At 37.6% G+C, this 16,687-nt stretch overlaps 1 protein-coding gene across 1 annotated transcript; it reads right to left on the reverse strand.

Moving 5' to 3' along the window:
- Window positions 1-1,739: 1,739 nt before the first annotated feature.
- Window positions 1,740-7,646, reverse strand: LOC113350269 (kinesin-like protein KIN-13A). Its single transcript, XM_026594388.1, has 13 exons — window positions 7,339-7,646; window positions 6,760-7,019; window positions 6,223-6,444; window positions 5,961-6,140; window positions 5,131-5,235; window positions 4,975-5,052; window positions 4,701-4,782; window positions 4,435-4,597; window positions 3,901-4,230; window positions 3,543-3,761; window positions 2,758-3,445; window positions 2,554-2,619; window positions 1,740-2,439 (listed from the first exon to the last, which is right to left on the reverse strand). The coding sequence occupies exons 2-13, from the start codon at window positions 6,964-6,966 to the stop codon at window positions 2,257-2,259; spliced, it is 2,523 nt and encodes an 840-aa protein (XP_026450173.1). The 5' UTR covers window positions 6,967-7,019; window positions 7,339-7,646; the 3' UTR covers window positions 1,740-2,256.
- Window positions 7,647-16,687: the final 9,041 nt, after the last annotated feature.

Raw genomic sequence — 16,687 nt, forward strand, 5'->3', positions numbered from 1 at the left:
AAAATAAGACTTCATCAACTGGAAAATTTCTCTCGAAAGCATTGCTATCTCCAGCATTCAAGAAATTCGTTCACCGAAATTGGGAAGTCTCGACTCAAAGATTTGCAAGCCAAGAATTTACTGAAGTACTCATCAAGGGGAGCACCATCACATAAGGTGCATTCTGTTGGACTTATCGCGTTGTACTCTTTTTCCTTCATTGAGGTTTTTCCCACTGGATTTTCCTTGTCAAGGTTATAATGAGGCAACAGTTGTGTGTCCAAATCTTTTCTAAGTTTTTTTAATTGTACTATTTTCCCTTCGATCAGGTTTTGTCCTTTTGGAATTTCCTGAAAAGGTTTTAACGAGGCAATTAGCTTAGACACAATGTCATCAGGGGGAGTGTTATAAACGTGTAATTATGTTAAGAATATCTAAGGTGAATCTCGTTTATTAATGGGATTCCCTTGTGTCTAGCCCTATAAATAGAGGCTCTAATGTTTGTCTACAATACACATCTAATGAGAATTCTTCTTTCTTCTCCCTTTATTTTGTGTCTACAATACACATCCAATGATTAGTTTTAGCTTTCCAGGCATTTCTGGGTGTCACCGAGTAGATATTATATGTTCTGAAAAACTCAATTTTCATATTTTTCGTCGTCACCTGATTGAGGATATTTTAGCGCCCTAAATTACGAAACTAATTAAAATTCAGAAGTAACTATTGTTAAGCTTAGAAGTCGGTGACGTCACATCTTGGCAATCAAGCGGTCATGGAAGTGCTAGTTCAAATTTTGAACGCGCAGTGCACGATCAAAACTTTTCGCCATTAAGAAAAATAGAGGTAGATACACATTTATTTATGAAATTGCAAAAAAGTCTCATAAAACTCCCATAACTTTCAGGGTACTGGCCAAAAAAGGTCGTTCAAATCTATCAAAAGCTTTGGATATATCTAGTATTGTTTCCATCCATCCATCCAACCATTCTTAATTCTTTTTTTTTATTCATGGAATCGACTAATTCATGAGCTATCACAATATTATCAGTTGCCCATGTACCGTATATAAATGCAGTTTGAAAGGGAGTGATGGATTTTCCTAGAACTGACCTTGTAAGATATGACAATTCAAAGTTTTAACACAAGATATACTTTGATCTTTTCATAAAAAATAAAAATAAAAGTTCTAACACAAGAAAGAAAAATATAGTACTAAGAAATGATTTTCTCATGTTTTCTTTAAAAATTGTGCAACCCTGAGATAGCTCCAATAATATGAAACTGGAGGTATTTATTATGGAGCCTGTGCAGATGGGATACATGTATGCTTTAGTTAGTTAGGTACGGGACACTGCCATATCCATATCTTGTCTCCTATCAAGGGGGTTCAGCAAAGCAAACCATGAGCGGTGTTACGCAAACCATTTGACCAAATTTGAGGAAAAGAAGGAATCAGGCTTCATTCGAACTTAGTAACAAATTTTAGTAATTGTCTAAGTGAGGAAAGGAAAGGGAACTTGCTGCGCGCCCTGAACCCTGAAGGGCCTGAACATGTTATCTCTTAGTCTTAACAGATGCCATGCCATCAGTAGGTAGGCTGACTCGTCCATTAATGCCATGCCATGATGGGTGGGACTTTCCAGCCGCTCGAAAATCATTTGTGCCCCCTCCTGGGGGAAGTTGAACGAAGTAAAATAAACATGTTACACAATCATTTAGCTTATCAAGGCGATTCATGCATATATACGATGCATATGTATGATCAAGGCTCAACTTTTCACATTCTTCTTTTTTCTTTTCAGGTCGAGGAAGTATCAACAAATAGTTTCAATGACATACAGTGGACTAACTAACAATCAAAAACCATAATTTCTGTAGTACCCTATTCTATTCCCTAAAATGGAACAGAATTTGGTTTTGTTATCAACAAACACTCTGTCACTTGCCCAAACATAATCCCATGTTACTGGAGTTATATTTATGCCCGGAATCACACTTTTTCAACTTCAGCGGCTAAGCAGCACTAGCACCCACCAGCTTTCTCTATAGAAACCTCCCAAAGGATGGCTTCTCTTCTGGGAAATTGCGCCAACAGAAGCAAACAAAGAAACAGCAACAGCAACCACTAGATCCAAATTCAGATCCAAAGTCTCCACCCGGTGGAGAACGAATGCACATATGAACTGTAAGTTTGTTTTTTGTTTTTGCTTTTTGCTAAATCGAACAAAAAGGGTATTTAGTAATACACAAGAGAAACAGGACATTACAAGCACATCAACGAGGAACCCTTTTCCGGCTAAGTATCTCTTGCTCCTTTAAGCGATGCTGGAATCTAGCAAGACGAGCTTGCAGACTGACCAGACTTGCTGCTTTGCGAGAGAGCACATAACTCAGCTGTGAAACGTAGTTGTCAATTAGGCTGCCGGGTTGACTCACGTCATCCAATAGCTTCATCTCCTGATTATTATGTTAAGGATGGCATTAGAAATGCTTGAAAAGCTCTTTCCAAAAAGACAAAAAAAAGAAAAGAAAAAAAAACATTTTGTAATAGAAATGGTACTCTAGACTTACTTCACGGACAATCTCCATTGTATCTTCAACTTCTTTTCTATGAGCAGCAATCAGCGCATCCTCTTCCTGAAGTATTGAATGAATAAACTTAAGGACATAAAATATTTACAACATGCTGAAAAAGCCAATAAAAGAAAATTATAGTCTATTGGCTAAAAAGAGAACTAGATATGAGACTTGATGGACATTAACAAATTTACTGACCTCGAGAATTGCGTTGATGTCTCCATCACGAGCATTTTCGGAATCACGTTGTCTTGATCCAACACTGTTCGAATTAGAATCGGAAGCATTCTGTTGCTTGTTGCCTGTACTGGATGAATCAAGTCCACTGGCATCTTTTCTAGACAAATGTCCCTGCTTTTCTAATTTTTCTTCCTTGTAAACTTTTCTACGAGGTGGGGAAACCTTTTGCACTTTATCCTCGTCTAGCGAATTATTCGAGTTCTGCGCAGGAGAATATAATCTTTGACCGGATGGACCGCCATAAGTATTTTTCATGTTGGTCCTTTCCCTCTCAAGAGAACTAGAAGCCACCCCACTATCCTCCCTCCCATTAAAGGGGTATGATGGGAGACTAGAAGGTTGTTCCCTCCCATTGTAGAGATATGTCGAGGGTAAACTAGAAGGTTGTTCCCTCCCATTGAAGGGGTTGTTTGTGGGAACACTAGAAGGCTGTTTACCATATTCAGGTATAGAACTGTAGGAAGAACTTTCTCTCTCTACAACTCTTCTACCTGTTCCCGCTACTCTCGCATCTTGACTTGGTTCATAGTCAACCTCTGAGGGAAGCGGCAGAGAAGGAGCTGATGATGATTCCCTATTTGTAGGTACCGCAGAAACTGCAACCTGATCCTTCTTGGAATTCCCACTCTTGGAGAGACTTTTAACCCTATTCACTCAGCAGTTACCTTCTATTAATCAGATTTGCATACGAGTGTCACTAAGGTATTGAGTTGGTCAACCAAAGATCAAAATAGAGACTTTACCTATCAGCATATCTCAGAGTATTAAGTGTATGTTCGCAAGAACCTGCATTTGGAGAAATGCAAGAGATCATCACAGTCTTTGAGTTGCCAACAAAGGAATCCCGAAGCACCTCTGTGAGTTTGCTTCCACGAAATGGGATATGAATCTGATCATTGTCAAGAGCACGGATACACTCCTTCAGGGCCAAAAGGCTCTTGTTGATCTCAGCCCCTTCAATCCTGCAATGGAGAAGCAGATCAATAAGATCTATCATAACCTAGGGTATGGATGGCAATGAGACTTAACAGAAAAGAAACTCGCCTAGAGCACACGTCTATCAATTGTACTAATAAAAAAACATATGCAGACAGAACTTACCGTGTTTGCTTATCATTATCGGTGGTGTCAGCACCTCGTTCACTACCTGCAAGATCGATAAAAGAGATCTTCCCAACAACCTTCCCAGGCTTAGGTTCATTGGCTTCACTTGGCCTTCTAGATTCTTTTACTTCATTGTGCTTTTTAATCACTAGTTGTAAAATAGCATGAGATCTTGATGATTCTTCATTAGCACCAGTCGATCCCGTACTTCTTGTCCCATTTCCTCTCTCGATATATTCTTTGACAATATGTACATCGGAAACTTCAAACTCCTGCAGCCCAACAATGCAAACCTGTTGCCGACCATCTTCTCTCATGCAGAGTTTTCTGATCAAAACAATTTTAAGATCTTAAATATTTATTAATAGAATTATCTTTCTTAGAAATTTAGAAAATGCTAACATCTAATTAATTTAACAGTTCCAAGAAAGTCATTAGTAAATACGCCGTGCCATTCGAGTAGGGTGTGCAAAACAATTCATTCATGATTATCAGACGGAACAAAAGATGCAAAAGAAAATGGGCACCAACCTTCTTTCGCTGAGAAGATCATAAAGTTTTCCACCATAAATCTCAAAAAAGCTAAGCCACAACTTAAATTTCTGATTACGGTATGTTGGATGATGCAATAACCTAACAATGTCTTCCGCAGCTCTGAGAGGTAATGGTTGCATGGTGAATGTTTTACCACTCCCTAAAATTATAACACGGGCAAGTAGATATCAGAAGTTAATTCAAGAAAGACAACGTGCTGACTTATAGTTAAGGAGGGAAGAAGTATCAGTATCTTTATGTACCAGTTTGGCCATACGCAAAGCATGTTGCTTTAGTTCGCTGAAAAATAGCAGGAATAATAGGCTCTACAGTAACACGATATACCTGCTCAAACAAAAAATATGCAATAACCAAACTTTGTAATTTAAAAAGAAATATGGCAAAAAAGAAAAAAATAACTAGAAAAGTAGAAAGTATGACATCGTAACCAAAAACGTTGTAATACAAAAACTCATGCGCAATTACAAAGTATTCACAAAAAACTTAAATCCCTTAAGATGTCTATGCTAATGCTACCTCATCATTGGTTACTTGCTCATCCAAAACAGCATCGAAACGAAATTCATGCTTCTCCTCATATGCAGTCAAGTCCACCTTCACATAAGAACACATATCAGTAATTAAGATTTCCTACATACAAACGACTAACACATTCTGGAGAATAAATGAAACCTTTAGCTTCGGCTCATGGACAGATATGTACGAGTCATCAACGACAGTTACAATATCATCCTCTTTCCGAGACAGCTCCTTTTTGTTTAAAGGTCTTTTACGCACCTGGGATAATAGACGAACAAGACGATAAGACAAGGAGGAAACATGATCATGCGCCTAGTTTGTGTGTAGCTAACTCACCAAAAACCTTGCTTACAAATTAACCATGATTACATTTTTACTTCACTTTAAAAATTAAAAGGAAACAAAGGGTCTTAATAGACCTAGTACAAACACTCTAAAAACCAATTTTTCCATTTTGGGGAAAAAAAGTAGTGGGACACACCCTATAATCCACAGCTTTCAAGTTCACCATGTTTCTGTGAAGGTGCACCAGGTATGCCTTAGTTGTAACTTCTGCTATGTTGACCAGAATGCTACAACTAAATCATAAAGCTCAAAAGACCCATTGAACAATCTCACATTATCTTCTTCAATTTTTCAAGGGAGAGGTTGGCAAAAACTCTGAAAATCAGATAAACTACAATCTAGACATGACCCTAAATATGAACGGTAATGTAATTAGTGTCAATTTCAATGAGCAAGAGAATGGGTTATCAGAAACCAGATAATTTAACCTGCTTGGTTCAAGTAAATGAAATGAATTTGTAATAAGAGGCTTTGAAATAGCATGCAAACACTTAACGTATTGTGTGTTAATTACAATTATATAGCTCAATCAAAACATCAAAGACAGTTCCACCACCATGCTACTGTTCAGACTTCGATTGTATTCAAAGAAATTTCTAAGATGGAAAACAATGCAACATGCAAGGGAACCAGCTTACCACAACTTTAATCTTGGCCAAGTTGCTCTGGTTTGTGCCAATATCTCTTTCGTTAGACTTCATAGGAGCTTCAGCTGGTTGCCTTACTTGTCTACTAGGCACAGCATCAAAGTCATTATCAAACCCCCTAGGGTCTGCTGGCATAAATGGCGATGGCTCGAAGGATTCAGACATAACATCCTGTTATACAAACAGCAGATTCTAGTTAGCCCAATCATTTAAATAGCTAGAGTACCTAAAAACCTATTACAAAAACGCATACCTCTGTAAGAAGTTCAGTGTCGTCCATAGCATGAAGATCCAAAAGCCCAGCACCAAATTCACCTCTGAGTTCAGGAGAAAAGAAGCCATCTGATGTCGTTGCGGCTCCTGAACCTTGGGCAGTTGGGGTGTATGGTTCAGAACTAGAGTCCCCATTCAAATTGAGATTCCTCAATAATTTAAACAACTTCTGCTTTTCTTCGGCAGATTGTGCTCCATAACCCTTCAACAATATGAAAACAATCCTATTAGCGCGGTATACAAAATAAGTGTCAAAATACCCACATTTCAAACAACAAGAGAAAATTGTCTTTGCAAAGAACATGATCAAGAAAGAATCCACAATTATAAACATGTACGAAAATACTTTCTTTGCCAAAACTGGCAACATTACACAACAATTTTAGGCTCACCAGTGGGGTTCCTTCTGAGGTCCAGACATAGTAGCCAAACACATCGAGTAAGTGCATGTCCTAAACACGAATCATACTAGAACTATTTCTGAAATACTAAATATACTCGGAATTATTTTCAATACCTGCATCAAGAGGTTTGGTAGGAGCCGGTGATCAATACCCGTGGTAGACGGTGATCCTAAATGCTGCAACCCAGCAGACTGTAGCCACCTTGCCATAACAGCATCACCCGCATCATTTGAAGTTCCCGGTAGGGACCCACCGCCAGGATGGTCATACAGAGCAGCTGCCGCAGCTGCAGCATTACTCTGTTGCATATGGCCACCCATTTGGCGTTGGGAACGTCGTTGCGGCGCCAATTTTTATAACTTTTTAGCAACCACTGTCAACAAATTCAACATTATCAAGTCGAATACCAAAAAGAAAAGAAAATTCACACAGTGAAACCCTAAAAAACTAGTGATCAAGAAAACAAGATATACTCGGCATAAGGTGATAAAATCGAAGACTAAACAAAACAATCTTAGGTTCATTTTTTCAAATCTGCAAATCGAAAGGAAATCCCGATCTAAAATATGAAAATGTAAACGATCCGATTGAACAAATCCATATCCCAATTCAAAATCGAGCTCTAACCTAAAAAGTTTGATGAAATATGTAAATAATAATCAAAGAAGACGAAGAGGAAAAGCAAGACTTACGAGATTCGATCCGAGAACGAAAGGTTATGACTAGTAACAGGTGAAGAGAGTAATGATTGATGTACAGATTGTAAAATCAGATCCAGTAAACAAATGAATAAATCTATGGAATGAAGATGAAAACCCTAATTTTAATTTGGGGACATGCAATATACAGAACTTGGTTTTTCTCTTTCTGGCAAAGACCTGCACGCGGGAGTACGCTCTCTCTGTCTGTCTCTCTCTCTCGCTCGCTCGTTTGCAGTTGTATTATGGTAAAATACTATTGAAGATAATATACCGGTAGATTAGAAGATACATTTCATAATGTCTCTACAAACAAAAATGAAATATATTATATGGGATTTCATTAATTCAGTAAACGGCTAAATGCATTCAAAAGACCAGTATACCCTATCATCTGTTCAATTTATTTTCAAAATATAAATTTCCTTTTTGTGATGATGACGGGTGTGAACCAGACACATGTGCGCAAGATTATTTCGTCTGAGTCGGATTCGTCAAGCAATGGAAGGAGGTGCCAGGATTGGAGCAACTAGCTGCCCTCATATGGTGACACGCCCAATACTTCGTGCCCTTTGATTTTTCCCATAGACAATCAGTTGGGTAAATGTCACTCTCGACTCTTGAGTACAAAATACCTATCACATACGCGGCCCGATCGCGTTTGGATTCTCGAAATCAGAAGCGAAAATATTCGGTTTCACCGAAAATTGTTTCTAAAAATTAAAAAGCAACGTATATCTAAACAGGCTATGAGTCTTATGGATAAAAGCAATGGAAATGGTGTGATGTAAAACCGTGGGTAAGTGCAATGGAAATGGTGTGATGTAAAACCGTGGCTAAGTAGTGGAAATGATATCCACGGTTCCCGTTCTTTTTCAACAAACACAAAGAACGTGAAAGGGAATCAAAATTTAGGCGAGACATGAAAAACTTCCCAAACGAGATACTTTGTCTCATTTTTATACTTTTTTTTGGATTTAATACTAATATAAATTTAATAGCGGGATTATTTATGTTCTTTAGAATTACTAAAAACTGAGGAATAATCTCGTTTTATTTTCTCAAGTGACATAAAAAATTTAACTTACATCAATTTTCTCTGCCCATTATAGCACTTATTCGACCCGTCCGACTGACGAAGCAACATTGTTCAAGTTATCCTTTTCTTCTTCCATAAGGGCAAGTCCAATGGGACTACTCAAACATGCACTTTTTCTGTGCCAGGTGGATAGACAAACCGACTTTCATGTAATGGGGAAAATGTTTCACGAGATAAGTTGAGCCGACTTTCCTAGTATGGTAAGAAAACGGCTAATTGTTAATCGACCCCCAACGAATATATTTCATTCCACCTTTATAAACACACTCAATTCACCAATTCTAGACACTTAACTACAATTCATTCTCTATTTTTCCAAAATATCTTTTAATTTCTTAAATATGCTTTTTTGTTTCATTCATTATGGATCGTAATACAGAAAATGACGAAGCGCAAATATTAGCGGAAACATTTTTCGAACAACAAGCGTTTATGCAGCACTTGGATCAAATGGATGCATATTCAGATGATGAGAAAACGATCACCAACACCATGTTATAGTTATACATGGGAAAAGTTCTGCGAGATTGATCACAGTCGTATGCGTCAAAAATAATTTCACTTTCTCACTTCAATTAGATGTAAATATAGTATGTGATAAGAAAGAGTTTGTTCCCACAGAGAGGCTTTTGTTGTTAAACAATTTCAGTTTCTTAGTAACCAAGAGGGGTTTTTGATTTTATCAAAGCAATAAAAATGAACTGAAAGCAAATGAAATAAATGGAATAATCAATAAGGAGGAGATATTGATCATGGGATAGTATCATTCACAAACATGTATTTTCATCAATGACTAGAATTGATATTTTAATCTCTCATTTATTTAAAAGTCCTAAGATACCTTGATGGAAAGAATATCCCGCTAATTCCCTGATTTCATCACAACCACATTAAAAGATGCATATGTGAATTCTACCTAGAAAGCAACCTAAAGTGTAAAAGCACAATTAAGTTTAACTCCCTAAGAGCATTAAGTTTTATGGAATAAGACTAGTCAAAGCAACCGAACGTGTAAAAGCATAGTTCGATTTAACTAAGGTTATGATTCATATGTGATTAGTAGGATATATCACTACAAGCACTACTCACATTTATGCTACTTGTAATCAGGAATTTATCACTCTTTCGTATAACAAAACCTAATCTAGCAATAGAAATGAAGACCAATCTAATTGATTTCGGACTCAATCAAACTAGCACTTAAATCATGCAACAATATTAACAATGAATCATAAACAATAAAGTTGAGGCAAAACTAATCCATTGATTTAAATATCATGCTTGAGAAAAATCAACTTTTATCCCATAACCAATAATTGTGTTTAGTTACTCATAATAATGAAGTTCATCATAATCATTTTCATAAAATAATGAAATGAAAAATAAACAAAAAGCAAACCCTAGTAGAATCGTCGCTCTCCTCCAAAACTCCAAGTAGAAAATACGTGATCCCAAAAGAAGTAGAAACTTTCTCTTTTTGTAGCTTTCCTCTTTCCAAAACTAGGTCTTCAAAGCCCAAAGTCCAATACAAAGATGTCCACCATATGTGAGGAATACCCATGTGGAAATATAACTCAAAAGTGGTTGCCGGAAAACTGGTAAAATGGCCGGAAGTTGGTCGTGAAAATCACCGGGAAAGTATCTCAGGTGACCGGAAAAGTCCACCCGGTCACCGGTCAAACGAGTCAGTCAACACGGTCAAGCTCAACGAGTCATCTGAGTCAATGATTCATACCATCTAACTCATATGAGTGGGCTGAGTTGGTATTGGACAAGGCCATTGCACAGCCTGAACCTTTATTCAGTCCATCCATGATGTCCATGCCTTCGTCACAGCTGCAGCTCTGTCCATCCAACAACACCAGCTCCGTCTCTTTCCTGCACTTCTAGTCACTCATTGCATTACCAAAACCAAGACCAACAACAACCTACTGATGCAGTTCACTGCAACTCTTGCAATACCACCACACACAGCTAGTTCATCTCATCGCCATTACCAACCTGAGCTGCTTCTTGTGCACCTAGCATTCATCTACACTGTCGAGCATTCATTCATCTCTGCCATAGTTCACATCACGAACCACCAATTTAGTTGCAGCAACACCAAAATCACCACTGAATTGCCATCACCAGCTATATGTCAGCTCTGCAAACTGCTGTTCAACTCATTCTCATACACAATCAAACCCTGGAACTTCTACAACCTTGGCCAATATAAAAAATGCACAACATCAGCTGAGCAGCAACACCTTGAACTGCAGCTTCAATAATTTATCACCTGCAATATCAATTCCATCCGCACAAGTCACCTCTGCATCAATCCATCGTGTCGCGGCATGCAAATATACAACAACATTTCTTATTCCCCTACAGTTCATTATCAACAGCTGCAGTTCATGCCTGTTCTCTCTGCGATTCAATTAAGCACCACCTGAACATTCAGTTCAACTGATACTCTGCCTCACTCAAACAAACCATTCATCCATGTAAACCTAACACCACTAGTCTCAGCTCATCTTAATCTGCACCTGCAACATCACCAGTTTCTCAACCATTCTGCAGCTTCAATTCAGCTACCACACAGAGCATATCAAGCACTTCCACCCGTGTACATCTTCCACTCCAGCTGCAATGAATCAGTACCATCTTGTCAGCTTCAGATTCGAATCAAACAAATCGAAACAACACCACTGAGCCTCCAGTTCTAGCTTAGCTCAAACAACCATTAAGAGTACCACCAACTCTGTAACTCCATTAGAAACATTTTAGATCAACCTGCAATTCAGTAAACCCATGACAGTTCATAACTGCACCTTCCTTCTCTTCTTTAGTAGCAGCTACAGATTCAGATTTGGACCAAAACCCTCATCTGTCAGATGAAGCTTCATTTGAAACGATGAAGCTTCATTTGGGCAGGGACATTGCAAGATGCGGCCTCGGGAGTTGGTGAATGATTTTTGGTCCCCAAAAAATATTTGTAGAAATGCAAATAATACATATATAGGGAAGGGACGTTGGTTGAGAAGAAAATGCAAGTTTGCCTTGCATTTCCTAACGGAAGCGAATGCCGCGACGCTTTGGCATGCATTTATGCGTGCCAAATGGGATTTATCGAATTATTGGCATCACTGGCTAACAACCACGTGAGTAAGGCCAATGCCGGAGACCCATATTGCATCATCTGTCACGATGAAGCTTCATTTGAAACGATGAAGCTTCATTTGGGCAGGGCCATTGCAAGATGCGGCCTCGGGAGTTGGTGAATGATTTTTGGTCCCCAAAATAGATTTGTAAAAATGCAAATAATACATATATAGGGAAGGGACGTTGGTTGAGAAGAAAATGCAAGTTTGCCTTGCATTTCCTACGGGAAGCGAATGCCGCGACGCTTTGGCATGCATTTATGCGTGCCAAATGCGATTTATCGAATTATTGGCATCACTGGCTAACAACCACGTGAGTAAGGCCAATGTCGGAGACCCATATTGCATCATCTGTCACAATGAAACTTCATTTGAAACGATGAAGCTTCATTTGGGTAGGGCCATTGGAAGATGCGGCCTCGGGAGTTGGTGAATGATTTTTGGTCCCCAAAAAAGATTTGTAGAAATGCAAATAATACATATATAGGGAAGGGACGTTGGTTGAGAAGAAAATGCAAGTTTGCCTTGCATTTCCTAAGGGAAGTGAATGCCGCGACGCTTTAGCATGCATTTATGCGTGCCAAATGGGATTTATCGAATTATTGGCATCATTGGCTAACAACCACGTAAGTAAGGCCAATGTCGGAGACCCATATTGCATCATCTGTCACGATGAAGCTTCATTTGGGCAGGGCCATTGCAAGATGCGGCCTCGGGAGTTGGTGAATGATTTTTGGTCCCCAAAAAAGATTTGTAGAAATGCAAATAATACATATATAGGGAAGGGGCGTTGGTTGAGAAGAAAATGCAAGTTTGCCTTGCATTTCCTAACGGAAGCGAATACAAGTTTGCCTTGCGTTTTGGAAAACCGTAGTCAACCATTTTAGTCCACGTTTTTACGGCAACAATTGAAGATGATGTCAACCGACTACTAGCTGAAAATAAGAAAAGAGGCTTTTCCGGAAAACTAGGCAGCCTTCATGCATGCATTGGGTGTGGCATGGATGTACACATGCTTGGAAAGGTCAGTATAAGGGCCATTACATAAAACAAATTGTGGTTCTGGAAGCGGCGGCTTCTTATGATTATTGGATATAGCGTGTTTTTCTTTCCCTCTCGGGTTGCAACAACTACATCAATATGTTGCATAAATCACCATTATTCAAATAATTGAAGTATGGAAATGCTTCAGCTGCTAATTTCACCATCAAAGGCAATAACTATAACATGGGGTATTTTCTGGTGGATGGAATTTATCCAGCGTGGTCAACTTCAGTTCAAGCTTATGCTGAGGTATCCGAACATGAGGAATTTTTCGGCGCTGAAAGGTTAGTTAGCAAAAAATAGATGGCGTGTAGGAAAAATGTGGAACGAGCATTTGAAATCTTGAGGAGGAAGTTTCATACAATTTGTGGACCATATCGTTCATTTAAACTAATAGAAAGGAATATGATTATGCTCACCTTTGTCATTTTGCATAATATGGTAATCGAGAAAATTCGACGGGATATAAGTTGGACTCATCATCCAGATAAAGATTTGAGGAAAAAAGTTCAACCTGAAAAGGAGAGGGTACCAAGTACACCACCAACTTATTCGTTCGACAATCTGTATTGACAAAACCTAATACAATTGTGAGTAAACCAACTTAATGATCCTTGAAAACATGTATATAGAGTTTATATCTCTATCTCTTGTCAATCAGAAAGTCTAGACTCAAGAGTCCGTGAACCTGATTGTTAAGAAGAGTACTTGGATGATCTCAAAAATCAATATATAAGATCAATCTAATCGTATCCAAATAATCAAATCAAAATTCTTCCAAGTATGAAACTTGGTATCTATCTTTCAAGATACAAATTCTATAAGAACGAGTCTCCTAATCGATCACAATTGATAAGGACTTATCTACTAGAATTGGATATGTACTACTTGTGATATTCAGTTATAAAGATAAACAATGTAATGTGGAAAAGGAAAACATACAAGACACCACAAGTTTTGTTAACAAGGAAACTGCAACTGTTGAAAAACCCTTGGACCTCGTCTAGGTTGGAACACTGAACTATATTTAGTCACTACAGACATTACCCTACTACCATACCTTGAACAAGAATGTAGTTCAGACCGAATTCACCCTCCAAGTAATTTAGCTGCAGTCATGCTCCTTACGGCTCTAAACCTCGCAAGGATCTACTTAATTGGTTCCCTTGTCTGGCGTCCATCACATCCTAAGAGTTTCTTCAGCCCAAGTGAAGACTTTTGATACCAATCTGCCTCTACCAGATAAGCCTGTTTGATTTCTCTTTAGATCGAATAGATCAAGGCATGGAGATATGTTTGCAATAGAAAAAGCTAGTAAACCTCACAAACCCTTAGCACTTACACTCAGTTAGATGAGAACCCTGAACAACCACCCCTCAAGAACAACCCTAAACTAATCAATTAATAATAGTTTTCTGATATCTATCTTGAGGAATCACAAAGTCAAAGACCTAGAGAACTTTGTGATATCTATCCATCTCGTTCCTGAAAGAGATTACTAAAACCTATATAACATTAAGAACAAGATCATGATACACAAACTATCAAGGTAAAAGATAGTGGGATATGGTTTCACGAATCCCTAAGTGAAGTCTTTCAATCGTAGTCCTAATTATGTTTCTCAAAGAAACCTAGGTCAATAAGAGACGTCTCTAGCAATCAACTAGGATACCGAAGTGTCGGGTCTATATTTCCTTAGTTGAATGAGGCTCTCTATTTATAGATTTCAAGGTGGAGGGTTGCTTATAATTCAAGCTAAGATAACTTGAGAATCAAGTAAACACTTGCTCTCTTTAGATGAAACTCTAATTAGGGTTTCAAGTAAGCATGTGAGAAACATGTCTCGGAATCACATTGAAGAATATATACTATGGTTTGGGTTCTAGAACCGTGTATAATGATAGTTCTTGGAAAATATGCCATTCGAACTTGTAAGCAATATTGTGTTCATAAAAACACTTAAAACTTGAATCATGATGCATATCCACAAGTTTTTTTTAGTGATAAATGATGTCTTAGAGTTGTTTATGAGAGTCATGGAAATGTTAAGCATATTTATGAAAATAGTCTTTGAGCATCTGCTAATACGTGCTGGGACGGTTTGTGAAATAATCCGTGAACCGTTAGCTGGTTCGTGAATTCAGGGGGCTACGGTTCGTGAACCGCTTAGTTATTCCCGAACTCAGAGGTCCACTCTTCGTGAACCGTTGGTTATTTTACAAATACAGATCACTAGAGTTTGTGAACTGGTTCGTAAACTGTCTCATTCATAACTCTACGGTTCGCGAACTGGGTTCGTGAATCTACCTATATTCTGAACTTCAGATATCTATGGTTTGTGAGATGGTTCACCAACCTACCATGAATCCAGTTTTTAGTAGTTTTAAAACACTCTCTTCTGATGTTGAAACATTCTCATCTGTCATAGATATAAAATATCATTGTTTGGAAAAATTTCAAATGATCCATATGACACAAAAATAGTTCTCGAACAATATATTGTTTCGAATTAAGATTTCTAAGGATCAAAAAACATGCATTTCTTAAATCATATTTCGAGATGTTTAACAAGACAAGCTTGACTCGAATTTCTTCTTTGTAATACTATATTTACTAGAATTCATACGACATAGTCTCATAAAGATAAAATGGTAGTGCATATGACTAGACAGAATGGTTCAGCCTTCACATACATCTTTGTTGATCGAGTTCTACAAATGTATTCATCGATCTTTAGTCTTCGAGGGTTATTCAGTGATGTATGATACTCAACTACCAACCTCAATACTTAGTCCAAGACTTTACTGTAGTATACTACAAATCAAGATATAGTTTTTTTCATCTAAAGCGACAACAAGTTTGAGATAGAAAAACTTGCGAGTTCGACCGAGCAGTGCTCTAACACAACCCACCCGGGGTATGCCCGCAAGAGGGTATAAAATGGTAGAAGAGATAACTTAAAACAAAGGTTTACATTTACGGTCCGCGAGTTATAACCCCAAAGGTGTCACTATCCATCCACAAAAAAACCGTCAAAAACAAAAGTAACATAAAAACCCCAAAAAACAAAATTTTGATGAAACCTCATAGAATTTAACGAAACCAATTTTTGGTTTCATCAAATTATGATGAAACCATTTTGAAATTTGAGGTTTTTGTATCAATTTTTTAAAATTTGGGATTTTGTATCAATTTAGTTTAAGATGGAGTTTTAATGAACCCCAACACTTGAGTGGGGTTTTTGTACCACAAGTTTGGTCACCTTGAGTTTTTATGACTAGTTTTGTTACATTTAAGACTAAGAGTTTTGCACACTTATGAGATGATTTTTGGAGGAAGAAACATTCACATGATTTAATTTATTTTTTTTAATGTAAATTGGTTTTTGTAATTTGATTAAAACAATAATTAAAACCAAGGATCAAATTGGGTTACATTGAAACTGAAACTAAGGATTACACTTAATTTAAAACAAAGGATTACATCGAAATCAAGTTAAATAGTACATCCATAATTTAAAAATAATTACTAAGCCAGTGTAATGGAATTATTGTTCTCCTCATTGAAGGTTTCCTCCCAGAAGAATCATTGTCAACTTGTGTTGGCCGTTGTTATGCCTTCTGTGCTTGAATTGCATCAAATTCATCTTGCCAAAAGTACAGTTGTTTCCGATTCATTTTTGCCATTCCTATTATTCCTCACATGTGTGCATTAAAAATATTCTTTTCAACTGCTTTGCGAACTTTCTTCATTCCTGAAGCGATTTTCTTACGCTCAACTAATTTATCAATATCATTCTTTTCTTGTTTTTCAAAAGAATCTTGAAGGTTGAATTCTAAAATTGATGATTGTGCAGCATCTTGACATTCCTTTTTGAGTTTTTTTTTTTTATATTTTTCACACCCACTCCATTCTGTCTATTAGCATTTCCATTAATATTCAAATTTGAATTACAATGTACTGATCCACTGGTGTTGGGGTGAGGGTTTGAGTTTGTCACTGGTGAAGAATAAGAAGACCCTTGAGAACTGTGTTGGGATCTACCAGTCTCGCAAGG

The sequence above is a fragment of the Papaver somniferum genome, chromosome 2 (assembly GCF_003573695.1).
Source record: "Papaver somniferum cultivar HN1 chromosome 2, ASM357369v1, whole genome shotgun sequence".
Classification (NCBI taxonomy): Eukaryota; Viridiplantae; Streptophyta; class Magnoliopsida; order Ranunculales; family Papaveraceae; genus Papaver; species Papaver somniferum.